The sequence below is a fragment of the Cucurbita maxima genome, unplaced genomic scaffold, assembly GCF_002738345.1.
Source record: "Cucurbita maxima cultivar Rimu unplaced genomic scaffold, Cmax_1.0 Cma_Scf00001, whole genome shotgun sequence".
Taxonomy (NCBI): domain Eukaryota; kingdom Viridiplantae; phylum Streptophyta; class Magnoliopsida; order Cucurbitales; family Cucurbitaceae; genus Cucurbita; species Cucurbita maxima.
In genome coordinates, this window is record NW_019272017.1 from 10,486,044 (window position 1) to 10,507,829 (window position 21,786).

General features: G+C 37.5%; 1 protein-coding gene and 1 pseudogene across 4 annotated transcripts; both read right to left on the bottom strand.

Moving 5' to 3' along the window:
• LOC111487991 overlaps positions 1-21,786 on the bottom strand; it is a 601,695-nt pseudogene that overhangs the window by 440,235 nt on the left and 139,674 nt on the right.
• On the bottom strand, positions 12,812-17,552 carry LOC111489962 (pentatricopeptide repeat-containing protein At4g32450, mitochondrial). 4 transcript variants are annotated; one of them, XM_023138370.1, is made up of 4 exons: positions 17,234-17,552; positions 17,077-17,124; positions 14,759-16,646; positions 12,812-13,943 (listed from the first exon to the last, which is right to left on the bottom strand). In XM_023138370.1, exon 3 carries the CDS (start codon positions 16,633-16,635, stop codon positions 14,776-14,778), a length of 1,860 nt encoding a protein of 619 aa, XP_022994138.1. In that variant the 5' UTR covers positions 16,636-16,646; positions 17,077-17,124; positions 17,234-17,552; the 3' UTR covers positions 12,812-13,943; positions 14,759-14,775. The 4 variants fall into 4 exon arrangements, with proteins under 4 accessions (XP_022994138.1, XP_022994161.1, XP_022994146.1 ...); XM_023138393.1 differs by lacking the exon at positions 12,812-13,943 and having other exon boundaries at positions 14,579-16,646; XM_023138378.1 differs by lacking the exon at positions 12,812-13,943 and having other exon boundaries at positions 14,770-16,646; positions 17,066-17,124; positions 17,234-17,551.

Sequence of the window (21,786 nt, forward strand, 5' to 3'; positions counted from 1 at the left end):
ACATGAAATGCGTCAAAATGTTACAGGGGATGGGGGATATGACAAGTTGTCAACTTCTCCCTGCTCGATAGTTGTATGTTGTAAGTCATTGTTGCCTTTTTGCTTGCATCACATATAACACCAATTTCAATCTCTCAAATTTTGCTTTCAAAATTCTCTTTCGAAATCTCTCTGCGTTTTCTAAAACTTTCTTCTTCAACAAGGGCCAGAGGCTCGAGCATACGTCCCTTGGCCGTAGGCGACCCAAGAATGAATTGGCTTAACTCACTTGTTGCTAGGAAGTGAGTGTTGTACAATTGCAAGTCCGCTGCTATAAAAAAATGCAATTGTGACAAGTGGTATTAGAGCTTTATTTGCTCCGCGACATATTAAAGACTGAAACCATGTTAACGACAAAGTCGACACCCGAATCACAAGTCGACCGGCTTACTTTGATAGAGGAGGAAATGTTGTTCCTCAAAGAAGTCTCTGACTTCGTCTGCTTCCTGGAAGCACGAGTGACGAAATTGAATGAAAAAGTCGAAGAAACCGACGCAATGGACAACTGTCTAGATGGATTGCCAATAAAAAAAACTAATGTTTCGAGTAGACTCGATCGAAGAAAGAGTTACTCCTACGAGCAGCTCAAGACCTGTTGGTAGACATGATAGCTCTATCGTGCAGAAGGAGGAATGTGGCAAAGAGTTCGACAAGCTACAAAATACCATGATGAAGTTGTTTAATGGATTAACTGACAAATTCATAACAACGATTGATGTCATCCAAAGAAAGATGGCCGAGATGAACACCCGAATTGGGGTGACTATGAAAATTGTACAGGACCCAACAAACTGAAGTTCCTAGATCCCAGAGTCTTCAAAGGGAACCTGAACGACAAAGAGTTGGAAAACTTTATCTTTGATGTTGAACAATACTTCAAAGCCACAGGAATCTGTACCGAAGACAAAAAAGTTACAGTAGCCATCATGCATCTCATAGACGATGCAAAGTTTTGGTGACATTCGAAGGTGCAAGACATTGAAAATGAATTATGCACCATCGACTCGTGGGAAGACCTCAAGAGAGAGATTAGAAACCAATTCTTCCCCCCAAAAAAGTAGAATACATAGCAAGGGAAAAACTACTAGCACTAAAACAAACTGGAAGCATAAGGGAATATGTCAGGCAGTTCTCGACCTAGATGCTGGATATCACGGGTATGCTAGAGAAAGACAAGATATTCCTCCTGATAAATGGGTTGCAATCGTGGGCCAAGACAAAAATATACGAGAAAAAGGTTCAAGACCTAGCCAACGCCGAAAGACTCCTAGACTCTAGAAGCGAAGCTAGCTTCGAAAGAAAAATAACACAAAGCATATAAGCCGTATGGTCATCGAAACGAAGGCCCCAAACAGAAGTAACGACAGACCAAATGGAGGGGCAGATAGACCTCCTCAGAATAACCAAGTGGGAGCATCTCGAGAACCTTACCCTCAAAAGAACTACCCGACGACGCCTTTATAGTGCCAGTTGTGTAAAGGCCCCCACAAACTGTCCTACTGTTCTCACCGAGCCTCTCTCAATGCACTCCAAGTGTCCATTCAAGAGAGCAATGACAAAGGAGTCGGGACTACATAAGACAAGAAAGAAGATCAAGACAACCCCCGAATGGGTGCGCTTAAATTCTTGTCAGCCCTCCAACAGAAGGTCGGCCCAAAAGAGATAATGGAGAAAGGGCTTATGTTCATAGATGCAACAATAAACTCACGACCAAGCAAGAGCACCTTGATAGACTCAGGTGCGACCCACAATTTCATTGCCAACCAAGAAGCCCGAAGATTGGGACTCACCATAGAAAAGGACCCTAAAAAAATGAAAGCTGCCAACTCCGAGGCCTTGCCTATCGTGGGAGTCTCCAAAAGAGTCCCATTGAAATAGGGGCCTGGTAAGGAGAAATGGACCTTGTTGTGGTTCGTATGGACAACTTCGACGTGGTACTTGAGATGGACTTTCTCCTAGAACACAAAGTTATTCCAATGCCACTAGCGAAATGCTTGGTGATTACCGATCACAACCCCACAGTAATACTTACAAGCATCAAGCAACTAGGTAACCTTAGAATGATCTCTGTCATACAATTAAAAAGAGAACTCACACGAGAGGAACCCATATTTATGGTTATACCCCTAATGAAAGACGTGACAACTGAGGAGACCATTCCAATCGAAATCAAGGATGTACTAGACAGCTATGCCGACATAATGCCAGAGAGCTTACCACAAACATTACCACCTCATCGAGGCATCGGTCACGAAATTGAACTCCTCCCCGGGGTTAATCTCCCAGCGAAGAACGCATATCGGATGACTCCCCCTAAGCTAGCCGAATTGAGGAAACAACTAGATGAGTTGTTGGCAGCAGAATTCATCTGCCCCACAAAGGCATCCTACGGAGCCCCCGTACTGTTTCAAAAGAAGAAGGATGAGACGTTGCGTCTGTGCATAGACTATAAAACCTTAAACAAAGTGACTGTACGCAACAAATACCCACTACTGATAATATCCGACTTGTTTGACTAGCTTCACGGAGCCAAATACTTCACGAAGCTGGACTTATGATCAGGGTACTACCAAGTACGTATCACCAAAGGGGATGTGATCCCAAGACGACGTGTGTAACAAGATACGGGGTTTCGAGTTCGAGGTAATGCCCTTTGGCTTGACAAACCCCCCAGCTACTTTTTGCACGTTAATGAACCAGGTTTTCCACGAATACTTGGATCAATTTGCCATAGTATACCTTGACATAGTCGTATACAACGCAACCCTAGAAGAGCACAAGATGCACTTAAAGCTAGTGTTCAACAAGCTGTGGCAGAATCAGTTATATGTCAAGAAAGAAAAATGTGCCTTCGCACAAACATGCATCAACTTCCTTGGACATGTCATTAATTGTGGGCAGATCAGTATAGACAACGACAAGATAAAAGTTATCCAAGAGTGGAAAACCCCTACTTTCGTATCCAATGTATGATCATTCCTAGGATTGGCAAACTATTATAGGCGGTTCATTGAAGGGTTTTCACGACGAGCTGCCCCATTAAACTTCTAAAAAAAGACCCCCCTTGGTCGTGGCCAAATGAATGTCAAATAGTCTTCGAAGATCTGAAGGCAATCATGACGAGGGGTCCTATCCTCGGATTGGTGGATGTTTCTAAGCCATTTGAAATAGAGACAGATGCTTTCGACTTTTTCCTAGGCGGTGTCCTTATCCAAGAAGGTCATCCCATCGCTTATGAAAGTCGAAAGTTCAATGATGCAGAAAGGAGGTACAATGTCTCTAAAAAAGAAATGCTAGTTATGGTCCATTGCCTACGAGTCTGAAGACAGTACCTCTTGGGGTCACAATTCGTGGTGAAGACGGATAACAGTGCCATTTGTCACTTCTTCGATCAACCGAAGTTGACGGAAAAACAAGCTCAGTGGCAAGAGTCGTTGGTTGAATTCAACTTCAAATTTGAACACAAGATAGGAAAGAGAAACCAAACAGCCGACGCATGAGTCGGAAGGGTGAACATGTAGCCCTGTGCATGTTAGCTCATATTTACTCAAGTAAGATCGATAGATCGATCTGCGACATCATCAAAGAACATTTACATAGAGACCTGTCAGCCAAAGTTGGGAAGACACGACAATTTTGGGTTGAGGGAGATCTTCTAATGACAAAAGAAAATAGATTATATGTCTAGGAGAACTAAGGAAGAAGTTCATCCAAGAATGTCATGATACTTTATGGGCCAGACACTCTAGGTAGCAATGAACTTATGCCTTAATCAAAAGGGGTATTTCTGGCCAAATATGCGTGATGACATAATTCAATATACCAAGACGTGTCTCATCTGCCAACAGGACAAAATCGAGAAAGCCAAAGTCTCGGGACTCTTGGAACCTCTACCCGTGCCAACAAGGCCTTGGGAAAGTGTATTTCTGGACTTTATAACACACCTCCCAAAAGTCGGTGAGTACGAAGCCATCTTGGTTATCATAGAACGATTATCTAAGTACGCAACGTTCATTCCCACCCCCAAAATATGCTCAGCCAAACTAACAGACCAACTATTTTTCAAACACATTGTGAAGCTATGGGGTATTCCATCAAGTATCGTCACCGATAGAGATGGTAGATTCAATAAAGTTATTATTGTTGTTTATTCAGTAAAGATTGTTATTGAATAAAGTGAACTTTATGATCATTAATCTAAATCCAATAAACTAAGAATACTCTGGCTATATGTAGAGACATAAGAGTTGATCAAATTCAAGTATATAGTCAAAATGATCTATAATATAAGGATAAGGCTGAGTACCTTATTCTGGGGACACTATGGATGCGGCCCACTTTTGTATATGATATAAACAATGTGATCACTAAAATTGTACATGTGGAGACATGTGAGTGGGGGCGTCCTATGCAATGAGTATTGCATAAGATCGGACCATGAAGAAAATCACTCTCACTTTATAATGTTGTTTACTGTTGAGACTGATTTTCTTTTCATTCGATGACCTAGGTAACTCGATTTTAATCCTGAGCTAATCATGAACTTCTGTTTATTCAGAATTATCCTTAGATTTGCATGGGTGAGAGTGGCTCAAGTTCGCCGACTCAATAGGCCTCCCATTTCAGGGGTAAGACTGGGCAAATGGCTGGAGACGTGGGGTGCAAGATGAAACTCACTCCTACCCACTTTTAGGGATAGAAGAGAGGTAGTTCTTTAAGTACTGACTCCAGGTCTTGAACAAGGGGCCCCACCCTCTCATTGGCTTGAGAGGGATTTGGTTTACTGGTTGGACCACAAACCAATTGTTCATTAGAGGATCAGTAAGATATAAGAAACAAGAAGTAATTTCAGGGGTAAAACGAAAAATTGACCCAGCTCTAGTTACGAACAACCTGTGAAGGATCGACTTACTAATCATGGTTATATCAAATGGACAGAAATATATTTATAGTGAGAGGAGTGCAACTACTAGGCTATAGTGGAATGTCATAGTAGTTAATGAATGTTGGTTAACAAGGCTAATGAGTTTTATCGATTAATCTTGGATCGTTAGAGCTCATGATCTATAAGTCCATTATGTCCCCCGCTAGCTCATATCGAACTAAACCATAGAACAGTGTGACGAGTGAGTTCGAAGTGTTCGAATTCAAATTAGGGAGAATGCACTAAATATATACAATATATTTAACCGCATTTTTGTTACATTTACGAATTAAACAAAAAGAGAGAATCTGATATATTTAAATAAGATTTAATATCTTAATCAAATATGTGTCGGAATTAATTGGGATTGTCATTTGAATTAATATTAAATATTAATTAAATAGTTTAATTATTCATTTAATATTACTTTAATTTGAAATTAATAATTCAAATTGATTATTGAATCAAAATGAAGAAAGTCAACATGTTGACTTCATTTAATGGAAAAGTCCATGTTAGTGGAATTTTGAGGTGTCAAAATTTGGTTTAACCAAACTTGCATTCTTGCCAAATAAACCCCACAAATTTGAGTGGAATTTTGAGTGTCAAAATTTGGTTAACTCAAGCATGCATGCTTGCCACATTATCCCAAACATTTGAGTGGAATTTTGAGTGTTTAAATTTGGTGATCTCAAATTTGCATGTAAACATGACTCTATAAATAGAGTAATCATAATACATAAAGGTTTTCTTGTTGGTGAAAAACCTTGAGAAAAACCTCTCACAAACACTCTCTTCATGTATACAAAATCTCTCCCAAGTTTAGTCACTCACCGGATTTCACAATCCCGTTCTAATGTCGGAGGATAGTGGAGAAGACAATAGTGGTGGTTTGAAACTGGTTCGTGAGAAAAAAGGAATTTGAACTACAAAAGGTTAGTATTCAAACTCATTAAGTTTTAATACTTATGAACATGCTAGTTATTTACTGTAATTGATGTTCTAAAAGTGCCTAAGATCTAAATTGCTTCCGCATGTGTTATATTAACACCATCCGAGACAATCCTGGCCGAATGGGTTAGGAAGGTAGGAAGACCTGTACGGAGGATTCGTGAATTCCTTGTCGAATGGAAGAACCTCCTTATGGAAGAAATAAGCTAGAAACGCGCCGAAGATCTGAACTCCCGCAACCCACATCACAAGGTTTGAAAATAGTCGGTTGATAGGGACGTCAACCAATTAGGTGGGGGAGGATGTCACGATCATGCTCATCCAGGGCGTGTTGCCCATGGCCGCATGACCATGCCAAGCCAGACCCTTTATGTTTTTCCATGTTGTAATGCTTTACTTTTGTATTTCTAAATGAGTATGACGTTTCTGCAAAATCATGTCTAGACCTGTCAGACATGAAATGCCTCAAAATGTACTATAGGGGGATATGACTAGTTGTCAACTTCTCACTGCCCAATAGTTATATGTTGTAACTCGTTGTTGTTTCCTTTTTGCTTCCATCACATATAACACCAATTTTAATCTCTCAAATCTTGCTTTCAAAACTCTCTTTCGAAATCTCTCTACCCCGTTTTCAAAAATTTCTTCTTGAACCGAGGCCAGAGGCTCAAGCATATGTCGCTTGACGGTAGGCAATACAAGAACGAATTGACTTAATTCACTTGTTGCTAGGAAGTGAGTGTCGCACAATTGCAAGTCCACTACCATCAAAAGTGCAATTGTGACACTTAACAGCGTAGCACCATGATGCTTTGTAGTAGCATCAACACATTGTCAACCAGTATAAAAACTACAAAAACACTAAGGCGTGTGAAGTTATGATTTAATAGCACGTGTATATGGCTTGGTGTACCTCAACTCTATTAAATCTTTCTATGCATAATCTTAAGAATGGGAAGTGGGTACATGACTCAAAGCTCTTAGTTCAAATCAACATATTGGATTGATACTAATGTTGGAACCTTTAAAATACTTAATTCAACATTAGCTCCAACTTTCTCACTTTTTTTTGAGAATTATATACATTCTCATGGTCCACAATTAGCCTCTTTATTCATACAGGGTTTCATTTTAATAAAATTTCTATAACCATAATGGAAAGACAGTCACAATGAGAGGGTTATCTCATCCAATCCCTTTGTTACACTAAAAAGAAATCTTAACAAAATTCTCCTGTTTCATAAATATAATGAATATCCTTACATTTGGAGAAATTGGAGATGCTTAAAAAAAACAATCTCATATTAAGCATCTTCAAACCTTAACTACTATAATACTTTTGAAACATTTGGGCACGATTAAGAAGATCCATCCTTAACTTATAAAAAAAATGGTTCATATTACACGATTAAATGCATTCGTGTAGGGCATCATGAAAATTACCATCGATACGACATCGTGTTGGTTTAGAGACCATTTCTACATTTTAATCCTGGTTTCGCTCAATCTGAAATCATGATTTCCTAATTCTATTAAAGGCCCTCGCGGCAATCAAAATTAGTTCAAGTATATAGTGCTTGAACTTTAATGGTGTCAGCTCGTAGATTTTTCATTTAGTAAGCTCACATCACTCTTTTTCATGTCTTTACCAACACTTTAATTTTATAATTAGCATTAATATTCCATGAATAGTAAATCATAACATAACAACATCATTTATTATCTTTCATATGACACACTTATGGTGACAGCATTGGTTGCCATGCCATAAAGACATTCTAAGCCTACATTGTAAGCTAGTTTACCAGATCTATAGATTTAGAGCTCTCATAAAAAAACATACATGAAATGGCAACTACGTGCATAAAAAATTATTTAAAATGGACATAAATGCTCATAAATTCTTTTCAAACATAATAATAAACTCATAAAAATAATAATAAACTCATAAAATAACATAGATGAAAACCAAAAAACTTAACATCTTTATCAAAGTTTTAAAATAGATGTTATTTGTCGTGGTCATGTTTATCCAAGGTGTGTTACTTGTGTCTGCTTGTTGAATGTCCCGATCATGCTTGTCTAGGATGTGTTGTCCATGACTGCATGCCTATTCCAAACCCTCTTTTACTTGCTTGAATGTGAAGTTAGACCTTACTATTTTTGTTGTGTCAATATAGGGGTGTATGACCGTTCACCAAATTATGTCAATACTCGCCTAGGTTAAAATGTCCCAAAATGTACTATATGGAGATATGATTAATTGTCCATTATTCCTACTCGAGTTATATGCTATCAAAGTTATGGTTGCTGGTTATTCGCTTTTAGCCTATAACATTGCTTTCTTTAAAATGGTTTTCCATGCATTTTCTCATCACATTTTCTAAAATATTTCTCTAAAACGTGACCTGAGACTCGATCATCCATCAAGATTGTCCGCAAAGTCCAACTTTCACATGACTTGACTTGTTTGCTAGATTAGAACAAGTGTTGCACAATCATTGTCTCGCTGTCACAAGAGTGCGATTGTGACAAGTGGTGTCATAGATTAGTCGATTTTTTGAATCATGGTAAACAAACATACTCGCTGCAAAACAACTAGGCAAGTCTCAGGTGGACTGATTGGAAGAGATTGAAGATCAGTTTCTCTACTTGAATGATGTTCCTGATGGAATTGTGCTTTTAGAGTTTAGAATGAACAAGATTGCCGCTAAAGTTGACAGGATCGATAAAATGGTAGACCGCCTTGAGGCAATGCCCATTCGTGAACTAATGTTAGGGTCGAGACCTTATAAGACAAGGTCATAACTTCTGGTGGCTTCGAGCATGGAGATAGCTCGATGGGCTCTATTGCTCGAATGGAGGAACGTATCGAGAGCCTAAACAATCCCAATAAGAGATTGTTCAGATGGTCTCGCAAATGTCTGAGTATTTAAGAACAGACCTTTTTAGCTTTGACCTCGAACAATACTTTCGAGTCATAAGTACCATGGTAAAAGAGATGAATGACATGTTGACCATAATACATCTAGCTAACGATGTAAAGTTAGTGGTGGGTACATGAATATTCAAGATGGCCAATGTACCGTGGACACTTGGGAGAATTTAAAACAAGAACTCTGCTCACAATTCTTCCCAAAGAATGTCGAGATAATAGAAGGAGGAAGTTAAGAGAGCTGAGGTATATAGGGAATATTCGAGACTACGTTAAGCAGTTTTATGAGTTTATGTTGGATATCTACGACATATCCGAGAAAGACAAGTTCTTCAGCTTTGTTGACGGGTTGAAGTTGTGGGAGAAGACCAAACTCTATAAACAAAAAGTTCAAGACCTTTCTAGGGCATATGCTACAACCAAACAATTGTTTTGACCTTAGCAACAATCAGTCCCAAGACGTAAGGCCGAGCCAAGCTTCAGCCAATGAGGGTTGTGAATGTTTGATTAATCTACCACACCTAAATGGTGTGAAAGTTATCTTATTTATAATCAAATAAATTACAAGGATATGGAAATAGTAATAAATGGAAATAACAATAAATGGAAAGATACCTATGATAATAAGGCAAATATCAAATATAATATATATGGTAAACTATAATTTATTACTAAATATCCTTAACAAGGTAATAGAAATTATCAACTCAACCCCCAAAACTGGGAGAAGTGACAGAATTATAAGTGGAGGAGAATGTGAGTTCTCCCAATATAGGGGTAGAAATCCATGGCGGAGTCCTCATAACCAAACCAGTCATAGCCAAGTCTCCTTGTCTTGCTTCATATGCAAAGGGGAAAACTGAAAAATTGAGTGCCCACAAAAGATGACGCTTTATGCCTTTCAAGCAAAATTTGGAACGAATTCAGAATCTGAGTATGAAACGGTGAAAGTTGAAACACCGCTAGACACAAGGATGTGAACTAGCCTTGTTGTCCACGTCAGTAACTTGAAATGTTACTATCCTGCTAGAGGAATACGAGACACAAGGAGGTGGTACGACCTCATGTCACGAAAAAAAAAAAAGTTATTGCGAAGAAAGTAAAAGAGACTTTGATAAAGAAGACACGAAGAGTCGATGACTCAAGAATTGATTTTCAATAGTCCTGGCAAATTGCAAAAGACTTCTCAATGTTGAGATCACCTGGAAGTGCGTCGAGAGACCTAAAATCAACCTCATCATACATTGTTGAGTTCGTGAAGAGTTTGTTGACAGAGACGTCAACCAATTGAGTGGGGGAGGATGTCTCGATCATGCTTTTCTAAGGCATATTGCTTGTGTCGTGTGTCGGATGTCTTGGTCATGCTCGTCCAAGATGTATTATTCATAGCCGCATGTCCATTTCAAACCCCTTTTATTTGCATTCCAGTGTAGTTAGGTATTTACTATTCCTATCGTGTCAATATGGAGGTGTAAGATCGTTCACCAAAACCATGTCGTGTCAATATGGAGGTTTATGATCGTTCACCAAAATTACATCTACACCTACAAGGGCTAAAATGTCTTAAAATGCATTATAGGGGATGTGACTAGTTGTCAATTCTTACTACCAAAGTTACATGCTATCAAAGTTTTGGTAATTACTTATTCACTTTTAGTATGTAACATTACTTTCTTTCAAATTATTTTTAACGCATTTTCTCGCTCACATTTTCTAAAATATTTCTCTCATACATGACTTGAGACTTGATCATATGTCAAGACTGTCTACAAAATTTGACTTTCACACGATTGACTTGTTTGCAGGGTTAGAACAAATGTCGCACAATCGTTGTCCACTGCCGCTGCCACAAGAATGCAATTGTGACAATATTGTCCTATCCTAACAAAAGTCTATGACTTAAATGTAGAAATCTATCTATCATGACTTCATTTTCACGGCCTCCCAGATGACACTGTTATCTATACATGAGAGCCTTGAAGAAAATCAACTCTCCATCCGTATAACAAAAACATTGTAAACCGATTTGATTTTATTGAGAATTAAAACAAAACTATTAATACGAGAGTAAGAACTATACATTTTTAGAAACCGCTGCTTGCAAGCCTCATTGATGTATTCCAACAACACAGAAATTCTTTCACATTATACAAGATTTTCCTTGTTATTGTTGGATGATAAAAGTCCCACATCGACTAATTTAGGGAATGATCATGGGTTTATAAACAAAGAATACTCTCTCCATTGGTGTGAGGCCTTTTGGGGAATCCAAAAGCAAAGTCATGAGAGCTTGTGCTCAAAGTGGACAATATCATATTATTGTGGAGAGTCGTGTTCGTCTACCAGTTATGACTTAAGCACAAGACCAAGGTTTCTGAGAGACTCCTGAAAAGGGATCTCAAAGTGAAAAGGACTTAAGCAAGCACAAGACTTTTTTTTTTAATGATCAAATCCATACTTGAGAGACTCCTGAAAAGGGATCTCAAAGTGAAAAGGACTTAAGCAAGCACAAGACCTTTTTTTTTAATGATCAAATCCATAAGTCAAGTACCTCTCGGGCCAATGAAAGGGTGTAGCCCCATTGTTTTGAAATCGACACTGAGAACAACTCATCTACTTTCCATATATGGAAAGAAGTGAATTCCATCTCGAAATATTATGTTCCTAGCTTTCATTCCACCCATCCAAATCAAAGGATAAACGTTCATAGACAGAAGTTCATAACTCGTTCAGGATAAAGATTGAGTCACATTTGGTTGATGCTTAATCCACACCTCCCTATTTCTTTAAAATATGTGTGCTTGGGAGAGTGTGTTTAAGGAGAAATATAAAGATATTCTTCAACCAATGAAGAGGTGTGGGAGTAAAGATTGCTTCGAACCAGTTTTCGAGACAGAGTCGTTTTGAGCACGAAACACATTCGTGTTCCTCAAAAGCTTTTCTTATATCAGTGAGTGTCTAGATCGCTCGAGTGTACCACAATTGTTTTCATGAGACAATTGCATGATCCTTCTGCATGGTGACCACTAAGTTCGATAAAAGAAAATGTTTACCTTTGACACCAAACACAAAAGAGTAGACGCACCCTAACATAATTCTTTTTTCAAGTATTATTAACTTTAAATCTCTAAATTTCACCCTAAAGAAAAAGAAGAATAAAATCATAAGCGGCAGAACTGTGAACCTTTGGCCGAGTCACTTCATCCTCTCATATTTTAATATAATAATATAATACAATCCATTTATATAAAATAAAAAAATGCACAAATTTGTCTATCACTAGTTCTCTTGCTACATCAAAATTGGGGTTATTGATAATGGTGATTACATTACTAAGTAAATAAGAGATGTCGAGAAATAATAGCTGCAGTTTAGGAAGAATAGTTTAGGTTTGATCCGAGCCCAGGCACAAGCCATCAGCGGTTTGTTCCATACATTCTCAAGCATAAGCCTCCACCAAGTGTGAAAGAGTTCGGTGACTTTGCCTGGGATTAGTAATTTTGAACTTTCTGTTAATTTTGAACCTCGACACCCTTTTGAACATGGTAATGGAGCTGCAGAAGATGCATATGCAATGAGAGTTGTGCATTTATCTGTCATAGTGCTTCTACAATAGCCAGAGGGGAAGATGAGAAATACCTACTAAAAAGCTAACCTTCTGAAACAGCTCGTGAACAAGGAAGCATGTAATCTAAACAAGGATCAATGAGATGATTAGAAAACTTAAGAGGCCACTTTATAAAAGTATGAACAAGTATGAACAATTTTGACGATAAGAAAGCATATTAACGCAATGTCTCCTACAAAACCCAAAGTTCTCTTTTCAACCACTCGAGCATTTTTTTCCTTATGTTCCACCTCAGCTCAAGTATAAAGTTACTCGAGTTTACTCCATATGAACCGATCAAGAAAAATTCAACCACAACACCTTTATTGTTAAACGATAGCTCCAATAGCTGAGACCAACTGGATAAAAATTGAAGTCACAACTCTACTTCTTTCCTTAATATTTAATCTACTTCCCCTTAAATCTTACATCAAGGAGTTCTTTTAATCCTTGATTCCACTTTTATCTTCCCCGACTAGGAATGCGATCCATTTCCATCCCCACCTCCTACTCTCCCATCTCTCTCACACACATTTTCTCCTTAGCTAGGCAATAAAGAAGAGATAATCCATGACATTCCCTAATGAAGAGAACTATCTGTTGGTATTGTTTGCAAATGACAGAATATTAGAAGAGTAAGGATTCATTAAGCCATTCAATATTTATTAAGGATAAAGAAAAGCCAGAACATTATGAAATTTGTAAGAATGACATTACAAAGCATCATCCCTCCCCTAGACAACCCAAAATCCTTCATCCATCAACACCTCTTTCCTTTCAAAATTTCCCCCCGACGGTAGAGGTTCAAAACTCACGCACTTTATAAGCCATGCTAAAAAAATCTTATGTCGCTTATATTGCTCACCATGAATTTGTTTGACTTACTTTGAAGCCTGAAAAGGTCTCAAAATTGTTTCAAAGTTATGGAGGCAAAAGATTGTTCAAGTTATTGTCATTCATTTCGAGTTTTACAAGTTCTTAAGAGTTCTTGAAGTTTGGTTTTCTCTATTTGTTGTTGGTTCCAAAGGTAGATGGTGCTCAAGTTGAAATGACTGGTCCATTGTTTTGGGAGGAAGAGTTTTTGCCGTCGGCAGTTTGTTTTGACTAATGTGGGAGCTCGAAAGAAAGCTGCTGCTGGTGGTTTAAGAGTTTGAAACTTCCAGTTGTTGACATCATAGTGTGCTGTCCTAGATTTTGTTTTTTGTTAAAAGATTTTTCTTTTTCATCAAGAATTAGTATGGTTTGTTTTGGCCAGTGTTGTAAGATGTTCAGATAGCCTTAGTTGTCATTTCTTCTGTGAAAATTTTTCCATATTTCTCTGTGATTTTTCATTTGATCGATGAAAAATTATTTCCTGCAAGAATCCCATCTTTGCCAACAAAAAAGCCTTTAAAACCGTCATAGACATACCTTTATCCATGTATCCGCTTAGAACTTCTCCAACTAGCAAAAATAGAAATGGAGCTCATGGTTCACCTTGATGAAGCCTTTTAGAAACATAAATCCACCATTAAGGAATATGGACCATTTATTACCTTACAATAGAAAGTTCTTACTTTTGCAAAATCCAGGATCCTATACAAAGTACCAAAAGCATTATATTACTTAACTTGATTTCCGTTTTCTTTTTTTTTTTTTTTTTTTTTTTTTNGGGGGGGGGGGGGGGGGGGGGGGATATGTCACTTTAGACAAGACATCATTGCCAATCAGTACACCTCGAGGAGGCATTATCAGTCTCAATAAATTGAAAATGAGCGAATGACAACACGTTACCATTTAGAATATTGCACTGAGAATGCCACTTATTACTTGGCACCACGATCAAGTACACATACGGTTTCAACTAGGAGGTGATCACAAAATTTTTCCCCTTTTTATGTAATGACAGATAACTGTCCGTGCTACTTCTATTCAGAAATTTAGAGTACATCGAGCAAGAGGTAATTCAATCTCTAGCCAAACTCTAAACATGGATTTCCTAACTTCTAATAAAAAAAATTAGATTTCAATGAATAAGATAATTTCGATGTCTAACCAAACATTGAACAAGATGCAAATGCAACAATGAAATGAGAACGAAGACCACGAATTAAAATAAAACAACAAAAACAAAGACCAGGAATATAAAGAGAAATGTTCATAACATCACAAAATACAACATATAATTCAGCGCCAACCTAATTTGTAATTCAATTTTTAACGGGAATGAGGAATATAAATTAAAGCAATTATGAACATGTCCAAACCTGACAAAAGCTTAGATATTAAAAGAAAACAAGTGGAGACAAAAATTTAGACATACCTCAAGTTTCATTTTCTTCACCAGTAATCACGGCAAGAGCATAATCCATCTTTAAAATGGTGAAATCTCTTAGCATCACGGATGATGAGTTCTCGACCCACAATTTTTGAAATTATCTTTAGTGCACTATGGCAATCACCACAAACTCGAAGGTTCTTAATTACTCTTATGGGTGAGCGGGCTGAGCTGCTGATTAGACCATATGCAACAGCAAGTCTCTCACTATGACCAAGTAGAGCATCATTTTTGCCTTCCTGATCTATATCATGGAGTACAAATCGAGTCTCTGGAATATAACCAGCCTCCTTCATTTGTTCTCTCAAACCCCTAAGCAAGGTATAGATCCTGTCATTCTCAGGGTGAGAAGTATCTCCAGCTCGATATTCATGTACTCGGCTCCTGACTTCTAAAAGGTTCCGGTTGGCTAATTTTTTCTTCTCTCTCTCTTTTGCAAGGTCTGAAGCTTTTATAGGCAGATGGCCAGCTTTTGACTGCTCATTTAAGCGAGAGGGATCAAGCTGCTCAACAAGCTCAAAACAACGATCACCAAGCTCCATCAACCCATGAGCTCTAGAGATATTCATCATTGTTTCCCAAATGTCTACCCCTGGCTCAAATGGCATATTTTCAATGAACTCCAAAGCTTCATCTACATAACCTACACTACCAAGCATGTCTATTATACTAACATAATGATGCATAGAAGGAGTAATGCCATAATTTTTTGTCATTGATTCAAAGTGTAACATCCCCTCATCAACATCTCCCAAGACACTACATGCTGAGAAAACTCCAATGAACATTTTTCCATCGATTCTCAACCCAGTTTTTTTGAACTCGTAGAAAAGGTCAATAGCATCTTCCCCTAGGCCATTCTTAGCAAGCCACGTAATCATAGTATCCCAAGATGTTAGGTTGCGGCTGGGCATTTTATTGAATATCAGATAGGCATCATTCATGGAACCACATTTAGAGTACATCTCCAGAATTTTGTTATAGGTGCTAACTTTGAGAGGGGTTTGAGATTTTATTACGTACTTACAAACCACTTTGGCTTCTTCTAGGGACCTTGCTTCCCCACATGCATTCATCAAATTTAAATACCGGGATAAATCAACAGGAATGTTTTGTTTCTCTAACATTTCAAGAATTTGCACAGCCTCCTTCAATTTTCCTTCCCTGCAGAATTCATCAAGCTCCTCAAGGGTACCACCATATGGGTTATCCTTAGTCACGCCAATTTCCTCATCAGCATTGGTGTTGTTTAATACTTGAGTACCAATTGTGCGACTCTGAATAGTATCTGGGTTTGGCTGATATAGTTCAACACTGCCACCTTGTTGGTATTGCCCCTGTGGATGTGGCTGAGACATAGAGTTTTGCTCATATTGTCTTGAGACGGGAATATGATTGTTTAGTCCTGGCATAGAATTGTGGTAATTTAGGCTGTTGCCATGTACAAATTGTCTGGATTCCATCTGTGTGCCCCATGAATTCTGTCCAGAAACCTCATAATTGTTCTGCTGCAGTTCTCCATTGTTAAACCCATTGTAAGCAGTTAAATTTTCTCTACGCTCAAGTAGAATATTCTGATTAGGCCAAGAAGAGCTTTGGAAACTAGCACGTTGGGCATGATGCTGATAATACCCAGGGCTTTGGCTGTCACTGCTAAATCCACCATGGCTTTGGTAACTCTGCAAAGAGTTATCTGCATGATATCCATTATCGTTCTGATATTCCTCTCTTTCAGAAGCAATGCTTAAATTTCTAACTTGATTTAGGGCTTTGTTTGATACTGAGGAGCTACATGAAGATCGTGCGTTGCATAGTGCTATTAAGGAGCGTCTAGCAAGAATTGCAGCTCTCTTCTTACACATTAATGGTTCAACTGTTAAAGAGAACAAAGGATAACATAAGAGAAACTGTGGAGAAAATCCAAAAAGAGGATATAGCTTGATCAAACGCTATACCAACATATGCAAGGCCATAGACAGCCTAAACGTGGAAAAGGAAAGTAAATAAATAAATAAAGTATTAGGGCAGAGATGGTAGCACAATTCTAACTTTCAACTAACCGTACAAAAAAATGTAAACAAACAGATCACAAATATCAATATCCAAAGAAGTAAAAAAAAAAAATCAGCAAACAAGAATACCACTTCACGAATTGAGAACTACAAAATTATGGGTAATATCTCAAATTTCTAGAACCAAGAAGTCCAAGTTAAGAATATTTTTAAAAAAAAAAAAGCATTTAGCTTAGAGAGAATGGTTTGATCCAGTGAAGATTAAATAGAGCTTTACAACCTGAAACTCACTAAAATGGACTTAGAGCCTGGCTGAAAAGTGTTTGAAAGACTCCAAAACTGCAAACAGATACTTCCTAAAGGTTAGAGAACAATCTAACATACTCTATCAGAGATGGAAAGGGCTTCAACAAAACTTCGCTATCCAAATCTAACAAAAAAAAACGACCTGGATTGTTGCTGGACGGTGATCGAATGGGTTTGTACTTGCAAATTGAACTTCACACAGGCTACGGGTAATCCAAATCGGGTTAGTCGGGTGTGGTCCGATTGCGCAGAGGGGTAAGTGTCACTGGTGTCGCCGTTCGCTGGAAAGCTGGAGCAGTCCCCGGAAAAGAAGAGGAAAAGCGCGCCCGCTGCTGTTCGTGGGTAACACCGCGCTGCCGCCGTTCGAACAATGAGTCGTCGCCTATGAGACGTGCGCCTGGTCACTGTCGAACGACGCTGATTAGGGTTTCGCTTTTTTTTCTCTGTTTTTTTTTTCTCTCCTTTTCTATATCAAAACGGAGCTAAATTATAGAATAATATCGTTAGATGGTTTTAAAATTATTCCACCTTTAAAATTTCATAAATATTTCTCTACCAAAAAAAGGATATATATATTTAAAAGTTGGTCACGCCGTTTTAATAATTAGAATAATATCGAAAATAGTCAATATCTCATCTCAAAATTACGTTTGAATTTTTAAAAATTTATTAATACCTTAAACTTTTTAAAAGTAATTTTAAAATATCTTTTTTATTGGAAGATAGGGACATAATTTATTATGTGTTTTGTTGGTGTGACGTATTCATTGTCTTAGTGATACCTCTCAAACTTGTCCCATTTTATTTTTTTCATCGTATCTCTTTTAAAAAAGAACTATATGTTGATAACGCTCATTTGTGAGGGTAATTCAGCTCTAAAATTTAGTTTATTGTTTAAAATTATACGTTTATTGTTGGAACAAAGTTATGTATCGTGTTGGTTATTTGAACTTAATAAGTGTAGGGAGCATTAATGTATTTTTTTTTATGATTTTATGATTTTGTGTAGAAAGTGACCAATTGCAATTGCGTTTATGAAAAGAAGATTGAAATTACAATTCTCCCCATTGAGATAAATTCGAGAAAGTTATAGGTCTACTTTATTTGAAAAATTCTCTCTTTTATTCTAGACATTAAAGATGGTGATATTCTCGCTCACCAAGTTCCAAAGAAATTTTAGCTATTTAAAAAGATGGTTAATACTAAAAGAATGTAACAATTTCTTGTGGAATGACGGGCTAACCCTAAAGTTTACGTCATTGCATTGAATTGAGGATTATTGGGAGTGAGTCCCACGTTGGTCAATTTGGTGGAATATCATGGGTTTAAGTAATAACCCAGATAACTATGTATCCCTTCGAGGTCTTGGAAAATCCTGATATGAAGTCCATGGCTATATCCTCCCACTTCCACTGTGGGATGTCTAGGGGTTGTAATAGGCCTGAGGGTTTTGTCTAGGGGCCTTCACCTGTTGGCACGTTAGACCCTTACTAACTCTGAGGGCAACATCTCGCTTCATCCTTGGCCACCAATAGCACCTCTTTAAGTAGTAATACATCTTGGTACTAGCAGGGTGTACTGAATATAGAGATTCATGGGCTTCAGTCAAGAGGTCCTCCTTGATCTGTTTATCTGCAGGAACACATAAGAGTCCCTGCCACCATAGCCCTCCATCAAAAGATAGGGTGAATCCGACTTCCCTTACTACCTCATCTTGTTGACAAATTGAGTATAAGTGAGGGTCGTTGCTCTGAGCATTTATGATTCGCTGTCTTAAATCTGGCTAGACTCTAAACTGACTCAATCTTCTCCACTGCACCTCTTGACACTACTTCTATTTCAACTGACGCCATATCCTTTTGCAACCTACACTCTCTTGTGACTAATGCCGAAGAGTGAGCCGTTTTCCTGCTTAGAGCATCAACTACGACATTAGCATTACCTAGGTGATACATTATTTCAATGTCGTAGTCCTTGACTAACTCCAACCAACGCCTTTGCCTCATGTTGAGTTCCTTTTGAGTGAATAAATATTTCAAGCTCTTGTGATCGGTGAAAATTTGTATACGCTCGCCATACAGATAGTGTCGTCATATCTTCAGAGCAAATACTATGGCAGCTAACTCCAGATCATGCGTGGAGTAATTTCTCTCATAGTCCTTTAACGGTCTCGAAGCGTAGGCTATGACCTCGTCATTTTGCATCAGGACACAACCTAGGCCCTTCCCTGATGCGTCACTATAGACTACAAAGTTGCCTGGTTATCTGGTGCTGAAAGTACCGGCGCTGTAACCAGTCGGTGCTTGAGTTCACTAAAACTTTGCTCACATGCACTATCCCACGAGAACACCTTCCCTGTCTTTGTTAGTTGTGTGAGGCTGGCGGCTATTTTGGAGAAATCGTGGATAAATCTTCTATAGTATCCAGCTAAGCCTAAGAAGCTCCTCACTTCGGTTGTCAAGGTAGGTCGGGGCCAATTTATAATTGCCTCGATTTTGGTTGGATCTGCTGATATACCCTTTCCTGACACAGCATGCCCTAAGAAGGTCATTTCCTGCAACCAGAATTCACATTTAGAAAACTTGGCATAAAATCAATGTGCCCTTTGTTGGGATTTATGCCCTAAAGCCTCGTAATTAATTATTTAGTTTTTAAAATAATTTATATTTTATTTGTAATTTAAGTGTTATCCATGGTATGAAAATCCAAGGTTATTAATGTAATCTTGAACAGTATGTGGTTGACATACAAGAGGATCGTGTTCAAGTAATAACCTAAAGAGTCTATAGTATATGGATAAGGTTGTGTGCCTTATCCTGCTATTACTATTGATACGACCCACTTTGTAAATCATTCATGTGGAGACATGTAAGTGGGGGTATCCTATGCAATGAGTTTGTATAAGACTGGACCAAGAAATATTTAATCTCTCTTTATAAATCCGTTCATTGAGAAGATTAATATTTCACATGATGATCATATGCAACTCGATCTTAATCCTGAGTGAGTTATGAACTCCTATCTGTGAAGGCTTGTCCTTTAATTTACATGGGTGAGAATGACTCTTTTACCGAATCAATATGCCTGCTATTTTGGGGACTTACCAAATAGGGAGTTAGGAACATAATATCATGAAATGGAATTCACTCATTTCCATATAAGAAAAGTAGATGTGTTGTTCTTTTAAGTACTGATTTTGGGACTTAAACAATGAGGCCTCACCCTCTCATTAGCCCGAGAGGGACTTAGTTTATGATTTGATCTTAGACAAATTGTTCATTAGAGAATCAGTGGTACTTAAGGTGAAAGATTAAGTACGGGGGTAAAACAGACTTTTGACCCAGCTGTAATTATGAACAACTCGTAAGGGATCGACTTGCTTGTAATGATTATATCAATGGACATAACCTGTCTTGCAGTGCATAAGAGTGCAACTCTAGGTCTATAGTGGAGTGACCTATAGTTAATGAATGAATAATTAAAGAGTTTAATTAATTAATTTTGTATCATTGGAGCTTATAATCTATAGGTCCATAAGGTCTCCTTGCTAGCTTATAGTAACACTAAAATGTTCAATTTATTTGAAATAAAATTTGACGCATTCAAATTGATATTTAATATATTAGATATATTAAATATAAAGGAGAAAATAAATTTAATTTGAAATGTCAAATTAATATTTAATATATTAAATAAATAAATAATATATATTTAATTTGAAGGGTTCAAATTAATATTTAATATATTAGATATGTTAAATATAAATAGAGAAAAATATATTAATTTGAAAGGTTCAAATTAATATTTAATATATTAGATATATTAAAAGAAAAATATATTTATTGTATTTGATACAATTAAATATTAAATCAATCAATATATTTTCATTAAATAAAAATATATTTGAAATTTGAATTAGATTCAAATTAGTTAAATATATATTAGGATATCTTATAATATCTTATTTGACAAATATTCTTCGAGTTCCTATAAATAGCACGCTCGGGTTGAGCCAAAGACAGATCAATCTCTCTCACTTTTTCTTGAGAATGAAATTACATCTCTAGAAGAATTCTCGAAATTCTTTCTTCTTTCTCCAATCCCTTTGGGATTTTCTTTCAAGAAGCTCCCACAAGCCTTAGCCTTGTGTTCGAGTCATAGCAAGAAGATTTTGTGGAATGTTGAAGAACTTCTGCATGGTTGGAATACTCCAATGAGTCTTGCAAGCTAGGGTTTCTACAAATGTAGAGTTCTTACTCTCGTATTGATTGCTTTGTTTTAATTCTTAATAAAAATCAAAATGACTTCCAATACTTCCACTACGTGGATGAAGAGTTCATTCCCTTCACCGTTAGCCTTGACAGCACTTGATGCAAGTGCGCTTCGTGCTCCTCCTTGATCTTGGAGTATATTAATATGTCGTTAATGAATACTATAACAAATGTATCCAAGAAATCCTTAAACACCCTATTCATCATATCCATAAATGTTGTTGGGGCGTTTGTCAATCCAAACGACATCACAGTAAACTCATAATGACCATTTCGGCTCCTGAAAGTCGTCTTGGGGATATCGATCTCCTTTATCCTCAACTGATGGTATCCCGATCGCAGGTCAATTTTTTAAAATACTGAAGCACCTTGCAATTGATCGAATAGATCATCAATGCGTGGCAACAAGTATTTGTTTTTTTTT

What these genes read in the sequence shown, in the direction of transcription:
- LOC111489962 (XM_023138370.1), bottom strand. Translation starts at nt 16,635, where the DNA reads ATGTGTAAGAAGAGAGCTGCAATTCTTGCTAGACGCTCCTTAATAGCA.